The following is a 17,175-nucleotide window of genomic DNA, read 5'->3' as shown; positions in this document are numbered from 1 at the left end:
AATTGCATGAACTCAACTTGTATCTTAGTCATACAAAATTACCTTTTCATAAACAGAAATTAGAACTTTCTAAACCTAACAAATAACAAAAGCAATAGTTGCCATTTATAAAAATATTAATGATTTTAAAGAATAACTAACACCTCATGCTAGAGAAGAGAGGTGCGAAGTGGGTGACTTGTGACTCAAGATAAACAAATGGTCTAATGCCTCGATGAACCCTTAAGTGAAACATTGGACGATACCTTATTTTTGAAGATTTGCCATGTTGATGTGTCCATTCCAAGCCTATGTTCATTCTTTATAGTCGATAATTGATAAGTATACGAGTTCTTGCTAACTTTATTCTATTTTGAATTTTCATTGTTAGAATACATGTTACTGGCATAACATTTCACCATGTGACCTTGATTAATTCTTAAGGTCATATTTGTTAGAATCATCAATCTTCACATACTGATACAGAGGTGAATATTCAGTATTGCATTACCCTCATAAAATGTCCAAGATGTGGTCTCAATAACTTTTCCGTATTAGCTTGGACTGGTAAAAACTATACCAGTTTTTACCTTTTCATAATTTTTTTGGAACCAAAAAGATCAATGATGATGTATATTGAAGTTAATTTGTTTGATGTAACATGTAAGATAGATCAATAATCATGAACTGCACGATCCAGTGTACTAATCCAATTGGACCACTCTGGATCAGCATTGGTGAATTTAAGCCCATCCAATTAAGCCAGATGATATTTGAGACTGATCAAGGATCAGTCAAAATAAATCAATCTTGGGCTGAACTCCTAGATCTCGCCAATCTTGATGATCTGGTCACCTGCCAACCATAAAAAGAAAAATCTTGCTTATATTACTAATTTTCGGTTGACCCCACTATCCTCAGGCTGATTTTTATCATTTCAAAAAGAAAATAAAAAGCTTCTATGATCAGATTCAACTAATCCAGATTGATTCTGATCTTAAACACCAAGACCAACCACATGTTACCTGCAATATTGAAAAGAGTAAAAGCAATTATCCTGTAACATGCAACAAAACTTGCAAAGGGATAGAGGAATCAACTAGACCCAAAAACTCCAAATTTTAATTGATAATCCAGAGTTCATATGTAAATAAACTTGTAGTAGTACAAATATATACTTAACAAAGCTTGCAAGAGCAGAAATAGAGTAGTTGCTTATACAATCCAAGACAGAAAATTCATTCATTGTTAAGTTGCACTTACATTATGGAGTCCCACAACATTTGCAGCAAACCGATCAGATGTTGTGGGATTATATTTCTCCGAAAATGTTCTGCACAATAAATGGTCAAATAAAATAAAGGAAAAGCCAAAATCCTGTCAAGTCAGGTCAAAAGCTAACACGTAAAAGCTTGGTCCTTATCATGAACCAAATAATAGTAGCATGCAAATAAGTGACAGATAAGAAAAACCAACAAATGGCTTACCTTCCAATAAATGAATTTAACAATGTGGTCTTCCCGGCATTTCTAGAACCAAAGACAAAACACTGAAAAACATTTCTTTGGGTTTGCTGCTTTTTGCGATCTAACCTCCTTTTTCTTGTTATCTGAAATGCTGAAGCAGGATCACCAGTGTATCCAATGTATATAAGGTTAGCCAGACTAGCTGCTGGATCTTGAAGTGTCATGAGAGCCCACTGCAATAGAATAATATTATTCCTATCAATAGTGCATAACAGAAAATTGATGAATGAAGAATTCCTTTTTGACAACCTTATTTAGCTAATCAAAAGAGGAGGAAAACATCATAGAACCTATGCCACCCGATAGCTGAATATAACTAAGATCAGCTAACAAAGGAAAGGCCAGACTTATAATATGTAAAAAGAATTCAGTTATCTACAATAGAGTATGTCAGCATAAATGCAAAACTATGTTTAGCAGTGTTGAACATCTTAGATCACAGAGAGAAACTCCAGCAGTTGTCAACATATTTACTAAAATTGACTTAGAACATAATAAAAAGGTGTGATGACAGGTTCCATAGTCAAATTTAGGACTACAATTTTCAAATAAGTTACAAAAACACAAGTGAAGCAGGTGGAATAGGACGATACGATTTTAAAATGAAAGATTTAAAATACGGCAAAAAGACATGAAACATTTCAACTTTTTCAATACCGACACATTAGATAATATCTGAGCACAAAACATGCATGAAATAGACACTATGCTACAGATTTTACAAGAACTATCTTCTTGCAAATTAATGCTTCAAAAAAGAAATGCTCACTGTTGGTCAATTTCCTAAAAGAACCACAACCACAATAAAAATAATGCAATCAAAAGTCACATCCATGACAAGTTTTCCAGTTTCCCAATGATACTTATGCAGATAATGCTGGCAGGATATGTGCAAGTCAGCATAAAACTATGTTAACCCACTTGGATATTCTGCTAGTACAATGTTGTATTTGGATGACATGGCAAATGCTGGTCTGCTAGATAATATCTGATAATCAGCACATGCAACTTTAAGTCCCTAGATAATTTCTTATAACCAAATATAAGTCAAAGATCAGAAGAAATTCATCACAACAATCTCCTCCATCGCCTTGATGAGGTTCCTCTTCCATTCCATGAGGTGCCTGATGCTTCTTCTTCTACTACCACTTTCCTACCCCTTGCAGTGCCATTCAATGTAGCGTATCAATGAAAGTAAATTTTGGCTTCTTTGGCTTACTTTACAATTTAATCATGTTATAAAAACAGTTGGTTTCACTAGTTAGTATAAACCAATCAAGATTTAACTAAAACTGATCAACAAGCCACACATTCACATCTTAAAATATCACCCAGGACCAGGACTGCATCTGGTCAAACCAATATGTATCACCATGCAGGGCAATACCCATAATTTGGCAATCCTTGATAAATGCAGATGTACAATTAAATATATCACCCTTGCAAATATATAACACATATAAAGAACAAATGTAATTTACTTCTCACAAAGTAACAAATATAGATATGTAGCTGTATATATTTGTACACATGAATCTGTGTAGAAAAAGATATATATTTGTACTATAAACCAAGGTTTGAAATATCGTACCGTACCGGCGTTTCGACATTCTCTCGGTACGATACGATACAGTATACCGAGTGGTATACCATTCGGTATACCGCTCGGTATACATACATATATATATATATATATATATAATTCAGCGACGTCGCCTCTCTCTTCTCCCCAGGAGGATAAAATATTTTTATCAAAGGCGACGTCGCCCGGAGAAGGAAAAATAAATAAATACATATACATACATACATACATATATATACCGTCCGGTAACGGACGGTCCGTGTACTGATCAACTGACGGACCGATACGTACCGCCTGGTACAGGCGGTATTATTCGAAACTGCATACCTTGCTATAAAGACATACAAACAAACTTGCAACATAAATAAATGCATACTTCTTACTAAAGCATATGCATCCCAACCTTAAGCATATATTCAGTTGATAAACATTAATAAAAACCATTACTTGATTACTTTCCAGTCTGCAATATATTTAAATGCATACTAATATAAGTCTGCTAAATATGCATAATTGTGTGTTACATAATGATGCATCCTTCTAGCAGAAGGAGAAAGCATAAATTTGAGCTTTAAACATTCTTGTTCTAGTTATAACTAACATCTGGCAAAATAATCATTATCTTACAAAAATAAATAACATAGAAAGGCAAACAACAGTTGACCTGATAGAAATATGGGAAAAAAGACAAGTAATTAAGTCTAATTTACACAGAACCTATAAACAAAGTCCATATATATCATAAAATTTCAGGGAAAATACTTAGAATATTAAAAAAACATGACAAAAGACCTCCGAAAGAAATCCTTCAAGTGACAATCCTCCTAAAACATTCTTCTCTGCAGCATCTTTGTAAGGAGCTTCAGACCAAGGGCTGTCAAAAATAAAGCAAAGTGAGGGGAAGGAACAAAAGAAGAAAGAAAGCATTTTGATCAAACATAAATGAACAGGTAGTTTGGAAATAAGAAAAGTTGCATCATAGGTGAATGAATAGAAAATTCAAACATGTAGGTTGAGCGTAGCATTATAGAATTTTCTCATCATGACCTAAATTAGAACAGCATGGTAGAGTTCGTCAAGCAACAAAGCAGCAAGAGAGCTACTATTATGTCAATACATGCCCCTATGCCAAAAAAAAGGCAATAAATTGGACTTCACTTTGTATTTAGGCCCCTCAAAACATTTCTTTATTTTCCAACCTGGCTTTTCTTTTTACTCTCTTTGCTTCCTTCACACTTGTCCGAATCCTGTTCAATCTGCTGGAATTCTTTTCAATGCTAATTATCACTTTTCGCATTGAAGTCACAAGTGCAAGTCTCATATACACATACGCTGTGTGATAGGGTGTGATGAGCAAATTTTCTAATTCTTTAACTTGGGCTGATGGTCGATACCTAAACCAATAAATTTGAACTCTTGAAGGGGAACAGTTGAAGTTGACTCTTTCCAAGGATCAAAAGACAAAAATACTTCATAATTATTGAAAGTGAAAAGCAGTAGTTTAAAATAAAGCTAATAAACATAAAAGCTAGAAATTGGAAGAGGGTGGAAATCAACAGTAAACTAGTGCTAGTGAATAACAAAAAATTTTGAAAATTGGAAGAAAGTAGAGAGAATATGAAAGAAACAACAGGAGGCCACAAAGCATCCAACAAGACAATTTGCTAATTCAAACCATCATTACAAACAAAAAGAACTCATCAGCAACATTTTGTCATACAGGCTATAGGCTATAACTATATTTCTACACAAGTCAAAACCAGGTATAAAACAATCAGATATGATAATATCTAATACAACTTAACTGACTCCATTCCTACTATATCATAAGTCCAACCTTCACGCTGCAAATTAAACCTTTTTAAAGTCTTTGATTAGAATGCATCTGTTTTTTATATCACTCTAGCATCTGCAGCATGAGGGCTCAAATTTTTCATGGTGGTGTCCCGAGCTTGGACATCTGTTATAATGGTTAATGGTCAACAGAATAAAGAACTACAGGATAAAAACCTACAGAATGAGAAAGATATCCCCCTTTCAGATCATTCAACAGGGTATTACTAGTATGGAGATGTCCTCAGTTAATTCCTAGCTGTAAAATCCATCCTCTTCCCCTCCTTTAAAGTCATTCAAGAACTTAGGACATGCAAACACAAGATTCCTCTAATAGTAGAACTCTGAAGTGTTTTAGGTAGGCCAACACCATACTTTTATCGAATAACTCTAATGCCTCATCTCATTTCTTATTGTCAAGTCTTAGCTACTGCAGCAGTTGAAATTTATATATAGCCGAATCAATCTCATTGTTTGTTTCCAAAATATGTAAGGAATAGCACAAGTTACATGGCCTTTTATTTCTATTTACCAAATATTTTTGTTAGGCAAGAGTAAACACCAAACTAGAAACAAACCAAAATAAAGAGTAATAATACGATTTCCACTTATGCTGTTTTCGGTCAAAAGCTTATAAACACTCTGCAACATTGTTTTCTGTAGGAACCAAGTCCATGTCTTACTATGGTCGAGACAAAAACTGTAGTAACAGTTTTCCTGTGGAACAGAGTCCATGAATGATCTTCCTTTGGTCAAGGTAAAATGTTGAAGGTTTCTTTGAGGAAATCATGAGTAGAACATGGCATTTGGTCAATGATTTGAGCAGTGCAACTTCCTACTCTGACTTCAGCTCTTCAAGCTTTCACAGATGGAAGGAGTACATATAAGAGAGTGAAAAGATGTGATTGCCTTTAGGAATGTGCCATTTTGTGTCAATTATTACCCAAAAGAGGCTAATGTCTTGAACTTCGATTAGGTTCCAGGTCAAACAAAAGGGTATATAAACATGACCTTGCCACTGCATGCAAGTCTATGACAGTCCAGTGTCAAAATTATATGTGCCAATTGGAACAGATTAGCATGACTACTACATAATATTTATGCTGTTAACTTCAATAAAGAACAAAGCACAATCTTTTGTCAACAGATGTTGACACTAAAAAAATGTTTTCAGGGACTTGAGTTCTTAAAGGGTGACGCAAGCACCAAGACACCGAATTAACTTATGTTTCAAGTTAACAATCAATCTACAGCAAAACTAAATCATTAAATGTAAGTCTCCTGTTTCGGATTGGTTATTCTAAAAAGTCAATGTCGCACTTCCACAGTGATTTAAAAAGCGCTAGGCGCCAAGGTCCAAAAACGCCCGAGGCGCTAGGCACTCGCCCAAGCGAAGCGAGACGTTAAAATATAAAAACATATAATATAATTAATAAATATAATTATTTAAAATTTTAAATAAAATATGCTATTAAATTAAGAAAATCTAAAATACAAAATCATAATGTCACATTAACAAAAAGTTTCAAAATTCAAAACAATAAAATTTTACATCAAAGTCATTCATCATAATCAATAATATCGTCATTTTCACACAAATCATCTTCATTGAATTCGTCCTCTTCCTCTTGTCCTTCGACTCCTTCCTCTTCATCAAAATATGTTTCATTCTCTATGTCTTCAATAATAGCAGGAGCCGGGCTTGATGCTTTTGCACTGCATTATGATCTTTCGGATCCTTCAGATAATTATACTTCTATACAGGATCTTTTTTTGATGCCATTGGAGACTCTATTAAGTTGCTCTGTACACTTGCCATTTATCCTAAAACCTAACAATAATTTCAAATAAATAAAAATTAACAGTATTAAAATCAAAATAATATATTATTAATCTAATAAATACAAATACATTACTGTTACTAGTATACTATTAACAGTATATAGTATAATGTTAATAGTATACTTTCGAAATAGGAGAAGGAAGAGGAGTGTAAGGGAAGACCGAGGGTGCAGCAACAGCGGTAAAAGTGAGCAGTGGCAGCGAGAGCGACGACAGTGGCAACGACAGCGGCAGTGGCAAGCAACGGCAGGGGGAGCGGGAGCGGGAGCGGGAGCGACAACAACGGCAGCGGCAACGGCGAGCAGCGACAGCGACAGCGGCAGCAGGAGCGGCGAGTAGCGATAGCGGCAGCGATAGCGTGAACGGCTAGCAGGGTTAGGGTTGGGCAGTGGCAACTGATATCGGTGCTTTAGTTGGTTCGATTGAACCAACTAAAGCACCGGAGACTGAACCAGACCTAAAACGCTGGTTCGGTCGCCTGGTTTAACCCAGGCGCTCACCCGAAGCACCCGGCACCTATGCTCGGGCGAGCGCCCAAGCGACGCCTCTTTGAAGCGCGCTGCCTGGAAGTGAAGCGAGGCGCTCAAGCCTCACCTCGCCTCACCCGAGCACCTAGGCGAGCGCCCGAGCGCCTATTGAAATCACTGCACTTCCATATTAATGTAAAATTTACAGCGAGAAAAAACTAATTTATTGTAGAGGCCTGCTCCAGGTACATGGCAACTTTTAATGCCATCAGCAGCTGTGTCCTCCAAGCAATTCTATACATAAAAACAGAAAACGATAGGAAGGTTTCAACAACTTTAGAAACAACTATCACATTGAAGATAGCTAGAGATTTTACCTGCAAGTCATAATTACAGTTAGAATTGGTCTTGAACACAGAAGGTTATTACAAGCTGCCTAATGCCATATTACGAACTTGATGTCTTGGGATGGACCTAACATCATGTATTTCCTAAGAGTCAAATTTACAACAAGTACAAATAACCTGCTAGTCCAGGAAGCATGCTTGGCCAAACAAGACTCCACGGCAAAAATGATAACCAATACTTAATGTTTGATATGTATTCAGTTTAAATTTCAATACAAGTTTCCAACAATAATTTTTTCCTGTCAATATTTTGGAATTTTAAGTCCTTAGTAACACCTTAAGGGTCCAATTAGATAAGTGACCAAGACAATTAAATTACTCTATTTATACATCTTATTAAGGTTTTTCACATCATGACACGCTCCTTACTACATGTGAATCAGCACAGGTGGGCACAGGAGACATGCTAGCTGATGCAGTAAACATTCCAATTTAGTAATGTCTGGGCACATTCATGAACCATCACCAGGCTATGGTATCAATACAACCTACACAATTCTAGTTCCATGTCATCATCGATCCACAAGGTCATAACACTCTATCTTGCTAGTAATCAACTTAGTTGAAGAGTAATAATGATTATTTTACCAGTGCTTTGACAGGACTAAGTGACATGTTAGGTGGATCCACTTAGTGATTTAAAAAGCGCTAGGCGCCAAAAGGCGCCAAGGTCCAAAAACGCTCGAGGCACTAAGCGCTCGCCTAGGCGCTCGTCCGAGCGAAGCGAGACGCTAAAATATAAAAATATATAATATAATTAATAAATATAATTATTTAAATAAAAATATGCTATTAAATTAAGAAAATCAGGTACAAAATCACAATAAATAAATAAATCATAATAGTATTTTTTATTTTTTTAAATAAAAATATACTATTAAATAAATAAAAATTAATAGTATTAAAATAAAAAAATAATATATTATTAATCTAATACTATTATTAGTATACAATTAGCAGTATATTGTTAATATACTGTTAACAATATAATGAGAAGACCGAGGCTGTTGAGGCAACGGCAGTGGTAGCAAGCGACAGCCATAACTAGAGCGGGAGCGGCAAGCGACGGCGACGACGGGAGTAGCGAGGGACAACGGGAGTGGGAGCGAGAGCTACGAGCGGCAACGGCGAGCGACAACAGGAGCGACGACAGCAACGACGAGTGACGACAGCAGCGACGAGCAGCGATTATGGCAGCGGCGAGCAATCGGCGAGCAGCGATTGTGGCAGCAGCGAGTAACGACAGTAGCGGCGAGCAACGATTGTGGCAGCGACGAGTAGCGACAGTAGCGGAGAGCGGCGACAGCAGAGAAAAAATCTCGGCGGCAAAATCGCGAGTGTTAGGGTTGGGGAAGTCGGGGAAATCGCGAGAGGGAGCCTGATATCGATGATTTAATTGGTTCGATTGAACCAACTAAACCACCGGAGACCAACCAGACCTAAAAATCTGGTTCAATCGCCTGGTTTAACCCAGGCGCTCACCCAAAGCGCCCGACGCCTGGGCTCGGGCGAACGCCCAGGCGGCGCCTCTTTGAAGCCAGGCGCCTGGACATGAAGCGAGGCGCTCGGGCCTTGCCTCGCCTCGCCCGAGCGCCTAGGCGAGCACCCGAGCACCTATTGAAATCATTGGATCCACTCACTGTAGGATCCAGCGGTGTTCTTCAATCTTTACAAACCCACGGACAAATAACATGTAACACCGAACTACTACTTAAGAAACCACATCCAGCATTTCAAATTACATAGGGAATATTTCGGAAAAAATTAGTGAAAAAAAACCCAATTTTGTTTATTATATTTGCTAACATTTAACCTTTTTTCTCTTTATTCTTATTTTATTCCCACTCATTGTTTTCTTTTACGGTATCTACCAACCTATAAGCTGTTGTTGGTAACTAAGGAATAAAAAATCAAATTTCCACAGAAGAACATTTCTAGATCATGTAAACATTGGATGCAAGATTTTCAATCTCATCCAAAAATAAACTAAATAGCAAATTTAAAATATACACCACAAAAACAAGCAATCTGTAATTAGTGTTTCAGATCCACATTTGCAAACTTAGTGCAGTAAAAAGAGATGTTTAATCCATCAAGACATGTTTGCAAAATGAACACTTAAATGCATGGATTGCCGACACTCAGCATACTGCACCAGATTGCAGTGTGTTATACCATACCAAGGGTCTGCATGCACACCCTTGGCAATGTAAATAAATTATAAAGGGCTGCAAGCTGCAACAGGCCTGTACTGGCCAGTCGTCACCCAAGAACCATTATAAATGGCAATCCTTGCTTCAGTGTCTTGAGGCAATGAAAAAGGATTGCTTCCCAAAGGATGGTTCCCAAGTAGTAAATGTGTAACAGGTTTTGTCTATCTTGTTAAAAAAAAATCACCTTTCTGGAGCAGTTGAAAAAAGATCATCCAGTTCAGCAGGCCGCAGAGCTCCATCCTGGTAACCAAGAATATGTTCGGCTTCACTAAGCAACCATAATGAAGCATAACTATCACAACTATCACAAGTTGTCCCCCCACTCCATCCACGACATGCTAATCCCAGTGTTGACTAAACCTAACAATTTAGAATTGAATTAATCAGATTTAACCATTAATGAAGACTAAGAAACAAGGAGTCAAAAAGGGCTTATTGAACAAACCCCCAACATTTTCATTTAGAAATTTAATTAAAGGTTAATATCTAAAATACTTGAAATTTTTAACTTCATCTTACTAGTATTTAGATATTTATGGACATAAAATTTACTAGCAACTTATGTTCTATCAGCACATTAATGACACACAAACACTTGTACCATCGTGGCATTACCTAGAATAAAAATGGATGTGGCTGATTATTATCTAACTCATTGACCACTCTAATGTATACCAACTTGAATTCATGAAATAACAGAGCCAATTTTTTTACAATGAAAGAAGCCCTTGATCTTTTTTTCAATTGCACATTACAAGACACAAAAATACAAGTATTTCCAACAAAGGGACAATATGTCCCACTAAGAATTTCAGGAGAAAACAATGATGTGATTCAGTCAAATATTCATTCTTATACGTATAGAAAATAAGTTAATAACAAGAGGATCAAAACCTAACTTCTCCACAAATTTGCCAAACCACACCAAATAATCATGGTAAATATTGAAATGTAAACCAACAAATGCTGATAGATGGTATACCTAATAGATATGCAAAGGCTTCAATTATTAACAGGTGTGCACCCAGGTAAGGTCAATTATGGATGATTTTTTCAGCAGACCAGCCTAGTCGATTACTTGAAAATTCGTTATCTCCAAATCTGTCAGTATTGGTGACATCGAGTTGGCTATAGATTTTTCAACTATATTGATTAATAATATAATTCAATTTTAATGGAAGTATCAATATTGTAGATGGTTTCCCTCAGAAGACTCCAAACAATAATAGAAAGGTCATAGATTGCTGTCTTTGTAATATGCAAGATTATTTGGTGAGCAAAAGGTGGCACCTGGTTATTAGAAGGTCCCAAAAAAATCTAGAGTATTACATGTAGCAACCAGTTGAATTTGCCAAAAATGCAGCTAAAAACTCAGATATAAAAGCTAAATTTGTAACCCTGGGTCCACATTTCAACAAACAAAAGAGGAATGAAATTCAGATAAGTAATTATTTCGATGTCGAACCAATTCATATTTTTCATATAACCTCCTTAGAAACTCTTATCCTATTCTGGTTAGTATAAGCCTAATGATGATTTAATTGGACCTTACAGATTATTATAAATTATCATAAGGTAGACCAGTGTTCCAATATTCCCATCCTTCATCAACAAAATTCATGGCCTAAAAGACCCAGCTGCTCACAGAATAGTGGCAGTGTGGCACATTCTTTTATAAGACCCTAATAGCATAAGGACAATAACAGTAGTCCAAGAGCTCAAAAATTCCCTTTTCCCCCCCTAATGGGCCAGCAGTTACAGCTTATTAAAAAGAATTGCTTAGAAAAAAAGTAACAGAGTAAACTAAGCAGACAGTGTAACATAACTAAAGCTATCTTATCTACATTCTACGAAGCCAAGCCTAAAGCAGGCTCATAAGAAGGAATTTTTCTACTGTTGAGTAATTCGTTAATATTTATGATAGATTTTACTGGGCAACGAGAGTGCCACTAATGCCACCAATAGAAAAAAAATAACTTATGAAGGCAAAAAATTTCACAGTTAAGGACCATGTAATTACATGACAATAAGCAAGAACAAATAAATACATGTATAATGAATTGTCATTGTGTATTGAACTATGTGAAAATTAAATTAAAAATATAACCATACCAAAGAGAGAGAGTAAATGATTCATACACTGTCGATGTCAAACGTGAGGAAGACTCCCTTCAAAAAGTCCACAGCTTCATTTGTCAGCTCTACAGTCTACAGAAAAAATGGCAGGGTTTTAACTAACAATAAATTGATTTGTTATGAAGCCCATGCAAACTCTACTAGAAGTGTGAACTTGGTATTGGAAAATCATCCATTTCTTCATGAAAATAATTTGTATTTCATGAGTTGATTTTATTCACAGAGCATTCATCTTGGTACTGTTGGTAGGGCTACTTCTTAGTCAAGACTAGATTGACCACCTCAGAACCTACCGATAAAGAAGAAAATAAAAATATCTAGCTCAATGTTGTCACTTATGTAACATGATTTTGTAAAATGTCATCAAAAAGAAAATTCAATTCAAGAACTAGAACATATAATGCAACAGAAAAGATGACCATGTAACAGTGAAGCATAATGGATGCCAAAGAGAATTTGCTAGATTAATATTTAAACAGTGTGAAGTTAGTCCAGGTCAATGATGGCTATTAGATCAGTTTCAATAACTTCAAGGTTGGCCAAACTTTCACTAAGATAATACTAGCAAACTTGATATACAAATAAAGCATACACATACAACAGAATAACTTCAAGTCCAACCTCAGGGATTAGAAAGTGAACATGGTATGCATGTTTCAAGTTCAAATTTAGACCAAATTAAGCAACGACAGTGCCACCAAAGTCAATAGTACCTGATCTGATGCACGCTTGAATATTGTTGGAAGAAGATCATCTCGGAGTTTAATATCATTATCATAACCAAATTTCCTCAACACTGTCCAGGTCGTTTCTAGACGACCTTTTTCTATGAAAAGAGCATGTAGAAAAAGAAAGCCAGTTAATGTAAGCCCAAAATCATTAACACCTTCAGGCAACTTTTCTTGAACAACCTTCTTGACACCCGCAATTTCAGTTTGCTGGAGAGGAGCATTAAAACATCTAACCTGACGATATTCACACTAAATTAATATCAATTCTCCCTGATGAATTAATTAAAAAGCCTACTCTTAATGTATTTGAGATGCATAATTTGTCCTAAAAACAAGCAATCGTGGACTAAACAAGGACGGACCTGGAAGTCATTCAACTCAGAATCACTGAGAGCACCATCTCTATCATGATCGCACAGGATGAATATCCTTTTCAAAGCCCTTACACAATGAGGCTTCAACGATTGTGTCTCCTGATCAAACAGTGGGGCTGTTGGATGAAGCACCGCTTTCTGGGCATAATAAAATACTTCTTGGACCTGAAAAGAAACAACATTTTCGAACTTTATGGTATGATTTCCCAAGATAACAAAGGCCAACTAACTCAATTAAACAGTAAGCAAAGATCATCAAAAGAGTGCCAAAGACTCAGGATATACCAATGTTCCAAAACTGGAGTCTGATACTGCATATGCAGTCATGTGATCACATCACAGAAGGCCTATGAAACCTTAATGTCTCCATTGCAGATAAAGAACATGCAACCCTGTAGCACATACCTATGCTACAGGTTATGCAAACCACATAAGCATGAAACATGATTACATGTTTCTTTATAATTTCTTCTTATTACTAGTACTTCCAGATCAAAACATGGTCGGAGAAAATAATCTTAACCACATACACATTTGTCCATATCTTATAAATCACCATTTATAATTTTCCTAGATTATATAATATATATATATATATCAACAGTCACTGATTTAGCAATATTATATATTTACCTATTCACTACTTGAATATATACTAATACATGTATCTTCATTACTCAAGTATAAAGTATGTAAGTGTTTTGATAGGAACCTCCAAATGTGCCACTATATGCAGATGCACACCTGCACTACATGATGTAAGCACCCTCATCCTTTCATCATCTCTAAGAACATTGGAATATAACGAGAAAACAGCAGGGCAGCATTCCACTTTCCAGCTCTTTAAAGCTGATGTATGATGCTCAACTTATCAGATGAGGCAGCAGCTGAGCTATCAGCTATTAAGACAGTACATACGCAGTTGACCTAAGACTTCTCTAGCTGATTACCCAATAAGGACATCCAAGAAAAATTGGCAGGCATGGTGCCATATGGAACAGAAGAACCTCTAGATACACACACCCGATTTAGAAAAAAAAAATACTTTTTCTCATCTCCCATGCCTTATCTCTCTTGAGAATTGTGTGCTCTCACTGTCTGAATTCAGCTAAGAAACAAACCAAGCAACATAATACCTACAGTTTTTTATTTAAACAATAAGCCCAAGACTGGTTAAATCAGGCCCCACCTCGCAAATGTAACTGATTCATAAACAAACAAAGAGCCAAAAGTCACAAAGAAGTATTATTATATAAGTGGAGAGGCTAGGACGAAATCACACCTGAATCTGCCTGAGAGCAGAACATTCGATGCAAGTCTCGATCTCCCGATACTGCTGCATGATGGGCGACATCACCTGCTCCAGGCTCACCTGCTGCTCATCCCGCAGATCCAGCTTGCACCCCACTACGATGACCGGGACCTTCGCCTGCCCATCCCAAAGTATAAGGAAAAACAGAAGCCAGTTACTACTACAACTCAAGACCAATCTAAGCTTAGGAGCTACGGAAAATAGAAAGAGGGTAAAGATGAGAGAACCTCCAATCGGCGTAGCTCAGGGAGCCAATAGGTGCTGAGGCGGTCAAGGGTGGAGGGGCGGTCACAAGCGTACGTCAAGACAATGGCATCCGCAGACTTGCACTCGGCAATCAGCTTCGCCTTATTCTCGGGCCTGAATCAGATCAAGATCGCAAGACTAAGAAAGGATCGGATCAACAACAAAGCAGAAGAAGAAGGAATACGAGTACCTGGAGGACGTGTCGATGATGGTGAGGGGGACGCGATCGGGGTAGTAGTCAGCAGGGAGGCGGGTGGGAGGTATGACATGAGGGACGTTCTCCGGGAAGGATTCGGTGGCGACGGCAACGATGAGGCTGGACTTGCCCGTGCCCGCCTCCCCCATTACCACCACCCGCACGCTCGTCCGGCCCACGGAGCTCCCTCCTGCTCCTGCTGCGCTGCCCGCCATTATGATTTTGCCACCACCGTCGACTTCCTTCCTCGCTCTCCCCTTTTCCTTTCTATAATCTTGTTATTCTTCCCGGCGAGAGGAGAGGAGGGAGCAGCAGAAGCAACGGAAAGAGGAGGGTAGAAGCCGCGGAAGTGGCAGGGTGCGGTGCCCTAATCAAGGGAGGGCTTGGAGAAAGAGGCTATGCAAGGCAAGGCAAGGCAAAGAAGAGCGTTTAGGTAGCGTGGGGTCCGTCACCCGATCGGATTCCTGCTAGGTTTATATGCAGATCCGCAATCCGATATAGAGCTTTAGCAGCGTGGGGTCCATCATCTGATCGGATTCGTGTTCGGTTTCAATCCAGATCCGCAATCCGATATAGAGAGCGCAATGCATCTGATAACCTCATAAAAATAAAATTACACTAAAAACCAACAAATTTTATAATTCATTTTAATTATTTCAATCAAAAGAGTTTGTTGCCTAACAATGCACAACTATCATATGAAGAAATTATACAGACCTACCAAAACAGTAATTAAAATAGATAAAATAATTAATATTAATAATACGAGAAGAGATAGAGGAAGATGTAAAAAAAATTTAATATAAATTATAAATAAATATTTAAGTATTCTAAAATTAACTAAATATATGAGATTTTACATATTTTAATGACAGTAAAAAAATTAATCGATCTCGTTGTTGTTGCAAATGCTAATTAAATTTATTTAAATAATATGAAGTTGTCTTTCATGACTAATCTATGCTTAATTAAAATGATTTATAATAACTCAATTTCAAGAAAAAAAAATGAATCAAACACAGATATATGATGAAGTTTTAAGTTCTACAAAATTCAATTTGAGAACCAATTTCACTATATGTAACATAAAGTCCATAGAGTTTGAAAATCCCGAACTAATACATTGAATATCTTATCATAATTGAAAGGATTATCATAATAACAATGGGCAAGAAACATGAGATTTATGAACGAGCAATTTACCAAATAGCTCCTTAATTATTTATTATATTGAATTTCGATGATTAAATTAATTGATAAGTTTGTGATCTAATAATATATGTTTTGAGTGACATAAGATTCGATTATGAAGAGACAATTTGATTAAAGAATGAAGAATCAATGTTAGACTGAAGTAAAACATGTCAGAAGATTAGACGTTAAATTGAATGATCGGTTGACATGTCGGCAGACGATTTCATGAGTTTGAGCATCGGGCCAAAAAGATCAAAAATTACATCAAGGAGATCGAATGTTACGGAAAGACAACATGTCAATTGGGCAATATGTCAAAGGTCAAATGAAGCATTGGATGAACCAACAACATGTCGGATAATATATAATTAATGTTTTATAATAATTTATTTAGATTGAATTAGTTTAGGTCTAATTGAGTCGGTATTGGGGTGAAACAATGTCAACTCAATTAGAGGCCAATTGGGCCTGAATCAAGGGTAAATTGGGCCAACTATTTGGCTCATTCAGTGTCTTATAGTAGGGTCTAGTGGTGGTACCGTCCAGCCTGGACGATGGTATCGGCCAGACATACTCTTCAAGATTGTGTTAAACAGTGGTACCACTAGATGGGACGGTGGTACCGCCTAGACATAGTCTCCCAAACTGTGTTAAATGGTGGTACTGTCAGACTAGGCGGTGGTATTGCCTAGTGTCAATGTGTTAGGTAGTAGTACCGTCAGATTGGGCAGTGGTATTGCCCAGTATCAAATTAACAAACAGTGGTACCGTCAATACCTTGAAATCTCGAGGATTTGAATTTTGGTTTCACCTTTTGAAGTCATTTGGGGCCTATAAAAACCTCACTCATCCTTGCTTAATAAACACACAAACTAAGAACAAAAATTAGGAAAAATACTATTGTAATATTGTGAGAATTCTCCTCCTTTAGCTCTAAGTGTTGATGGTGAGTGGGTTATAAAGGTTATCTCCTAAACATGTGAAAAGGAGAAAAGAGTTATAAGAGGGTAATTGGTCTTCACCCATTAAAAGAAGTGAATGTTGGTGATCTCAACGGAGGAGGAATCGGGAGTGGACGTAGTCACGACGACCGAACAATTATAAAACTCGATTTGCATTTCTGTTTTACTTTTCATT

General features: G+C 36.9%; 1 protein-coding gene across 5 annotated transcripts in view; it reads right to left on the bottom strand.

The window, feature by feature from the left end:
• The window catches only part of LOC135605182 (mitochondrial Rho GTPase 1-like), a 43,093-nt gene extending 27,851 nt beyond the window's left edge, over positions 1 to 15,242 (bottom strand). Inside the window, exons 1-11 of one of the 5 annotated variants that reach the window (XM_065094971.1) lie at positions 14,839 to 15,242; positions 14,630 to 14,762; positions 14,373 to 14,519; positions 13,079 to 13,255; positions 12,699 to 12,950; positions 11,989 to 12,057; positions 10,034 to 10,203; positions 3,880 to 3,961; positions 1,467 to 1,678; positions 1,243 to 1,312; positions 162 to 834 (exon numbers count right to left, since the gene is read on the bottom strand). In XM_065094971.1, coding sequence (XP_064951043.1) covers positions 784 to 834; positions 1,243 to 1,312; positions 1,467 to 1,678; positions 3,880 to 3,961; positions 10,034 to 10,203; positions 11,989 to 12,057; positions 12,699 to 12,950; positions 13,079 to 13,255; positions 14,373 to 14,519; positions 14,630 to 14,762; positions 14,839 to 15,059 — 1,584 coding nt within the window. In that variant the 5' untranslated portion in view covers positions 15,060 to 15,242 and the 3' untranslated portion in view covers positions 162 to 783. Of the gene's footprint in view, positions 1 to 161; positions 835 to 1,242; positions 1,313 to 1,466; positions 1,679 to 3,879; positions 3,962 to 10,033; positions 10,204 to 11,988; positions 12,058 to 12,698; positions 12,951 to 13,078; positions 13,256 to 14,372; positions 14,520 to 14,629; positions 14,763 to 14,838 lie in introns of those variants that run through there. The other 4 variants (XR_010484387.1, XM_065094968.1, XM_065094969.1 and 1 more) reach the window with 4 other exon arrangements.
• Between the last annotated feature and the right edge of the window lie 1,933 nt (positions 15,243 to 17,175).

The sequence above is a fragment of the Musa acuminata genome, chromosome BXJ2-2, assembly GCF_036884655.1.
Source record: "Musa acuminata AAA Group cultivar baxijiao chromosome BXJ2-2, Cavendish_Baxijiao_AAA, whole genome shotgun sequence".
Taxonomy (NCBI): domain Eukaryota; kingdom Viridiplantae; phylum Streptophyta; class Magnoliopsida; order Zingiberales; family Musaceae; genus Musa; species Musa acuminata.
The sequence above is the reverse complement of the archived record's forward strand: the minus strand, read 5'-3'. Positions and strand labels throughout refer to the sequence as shown.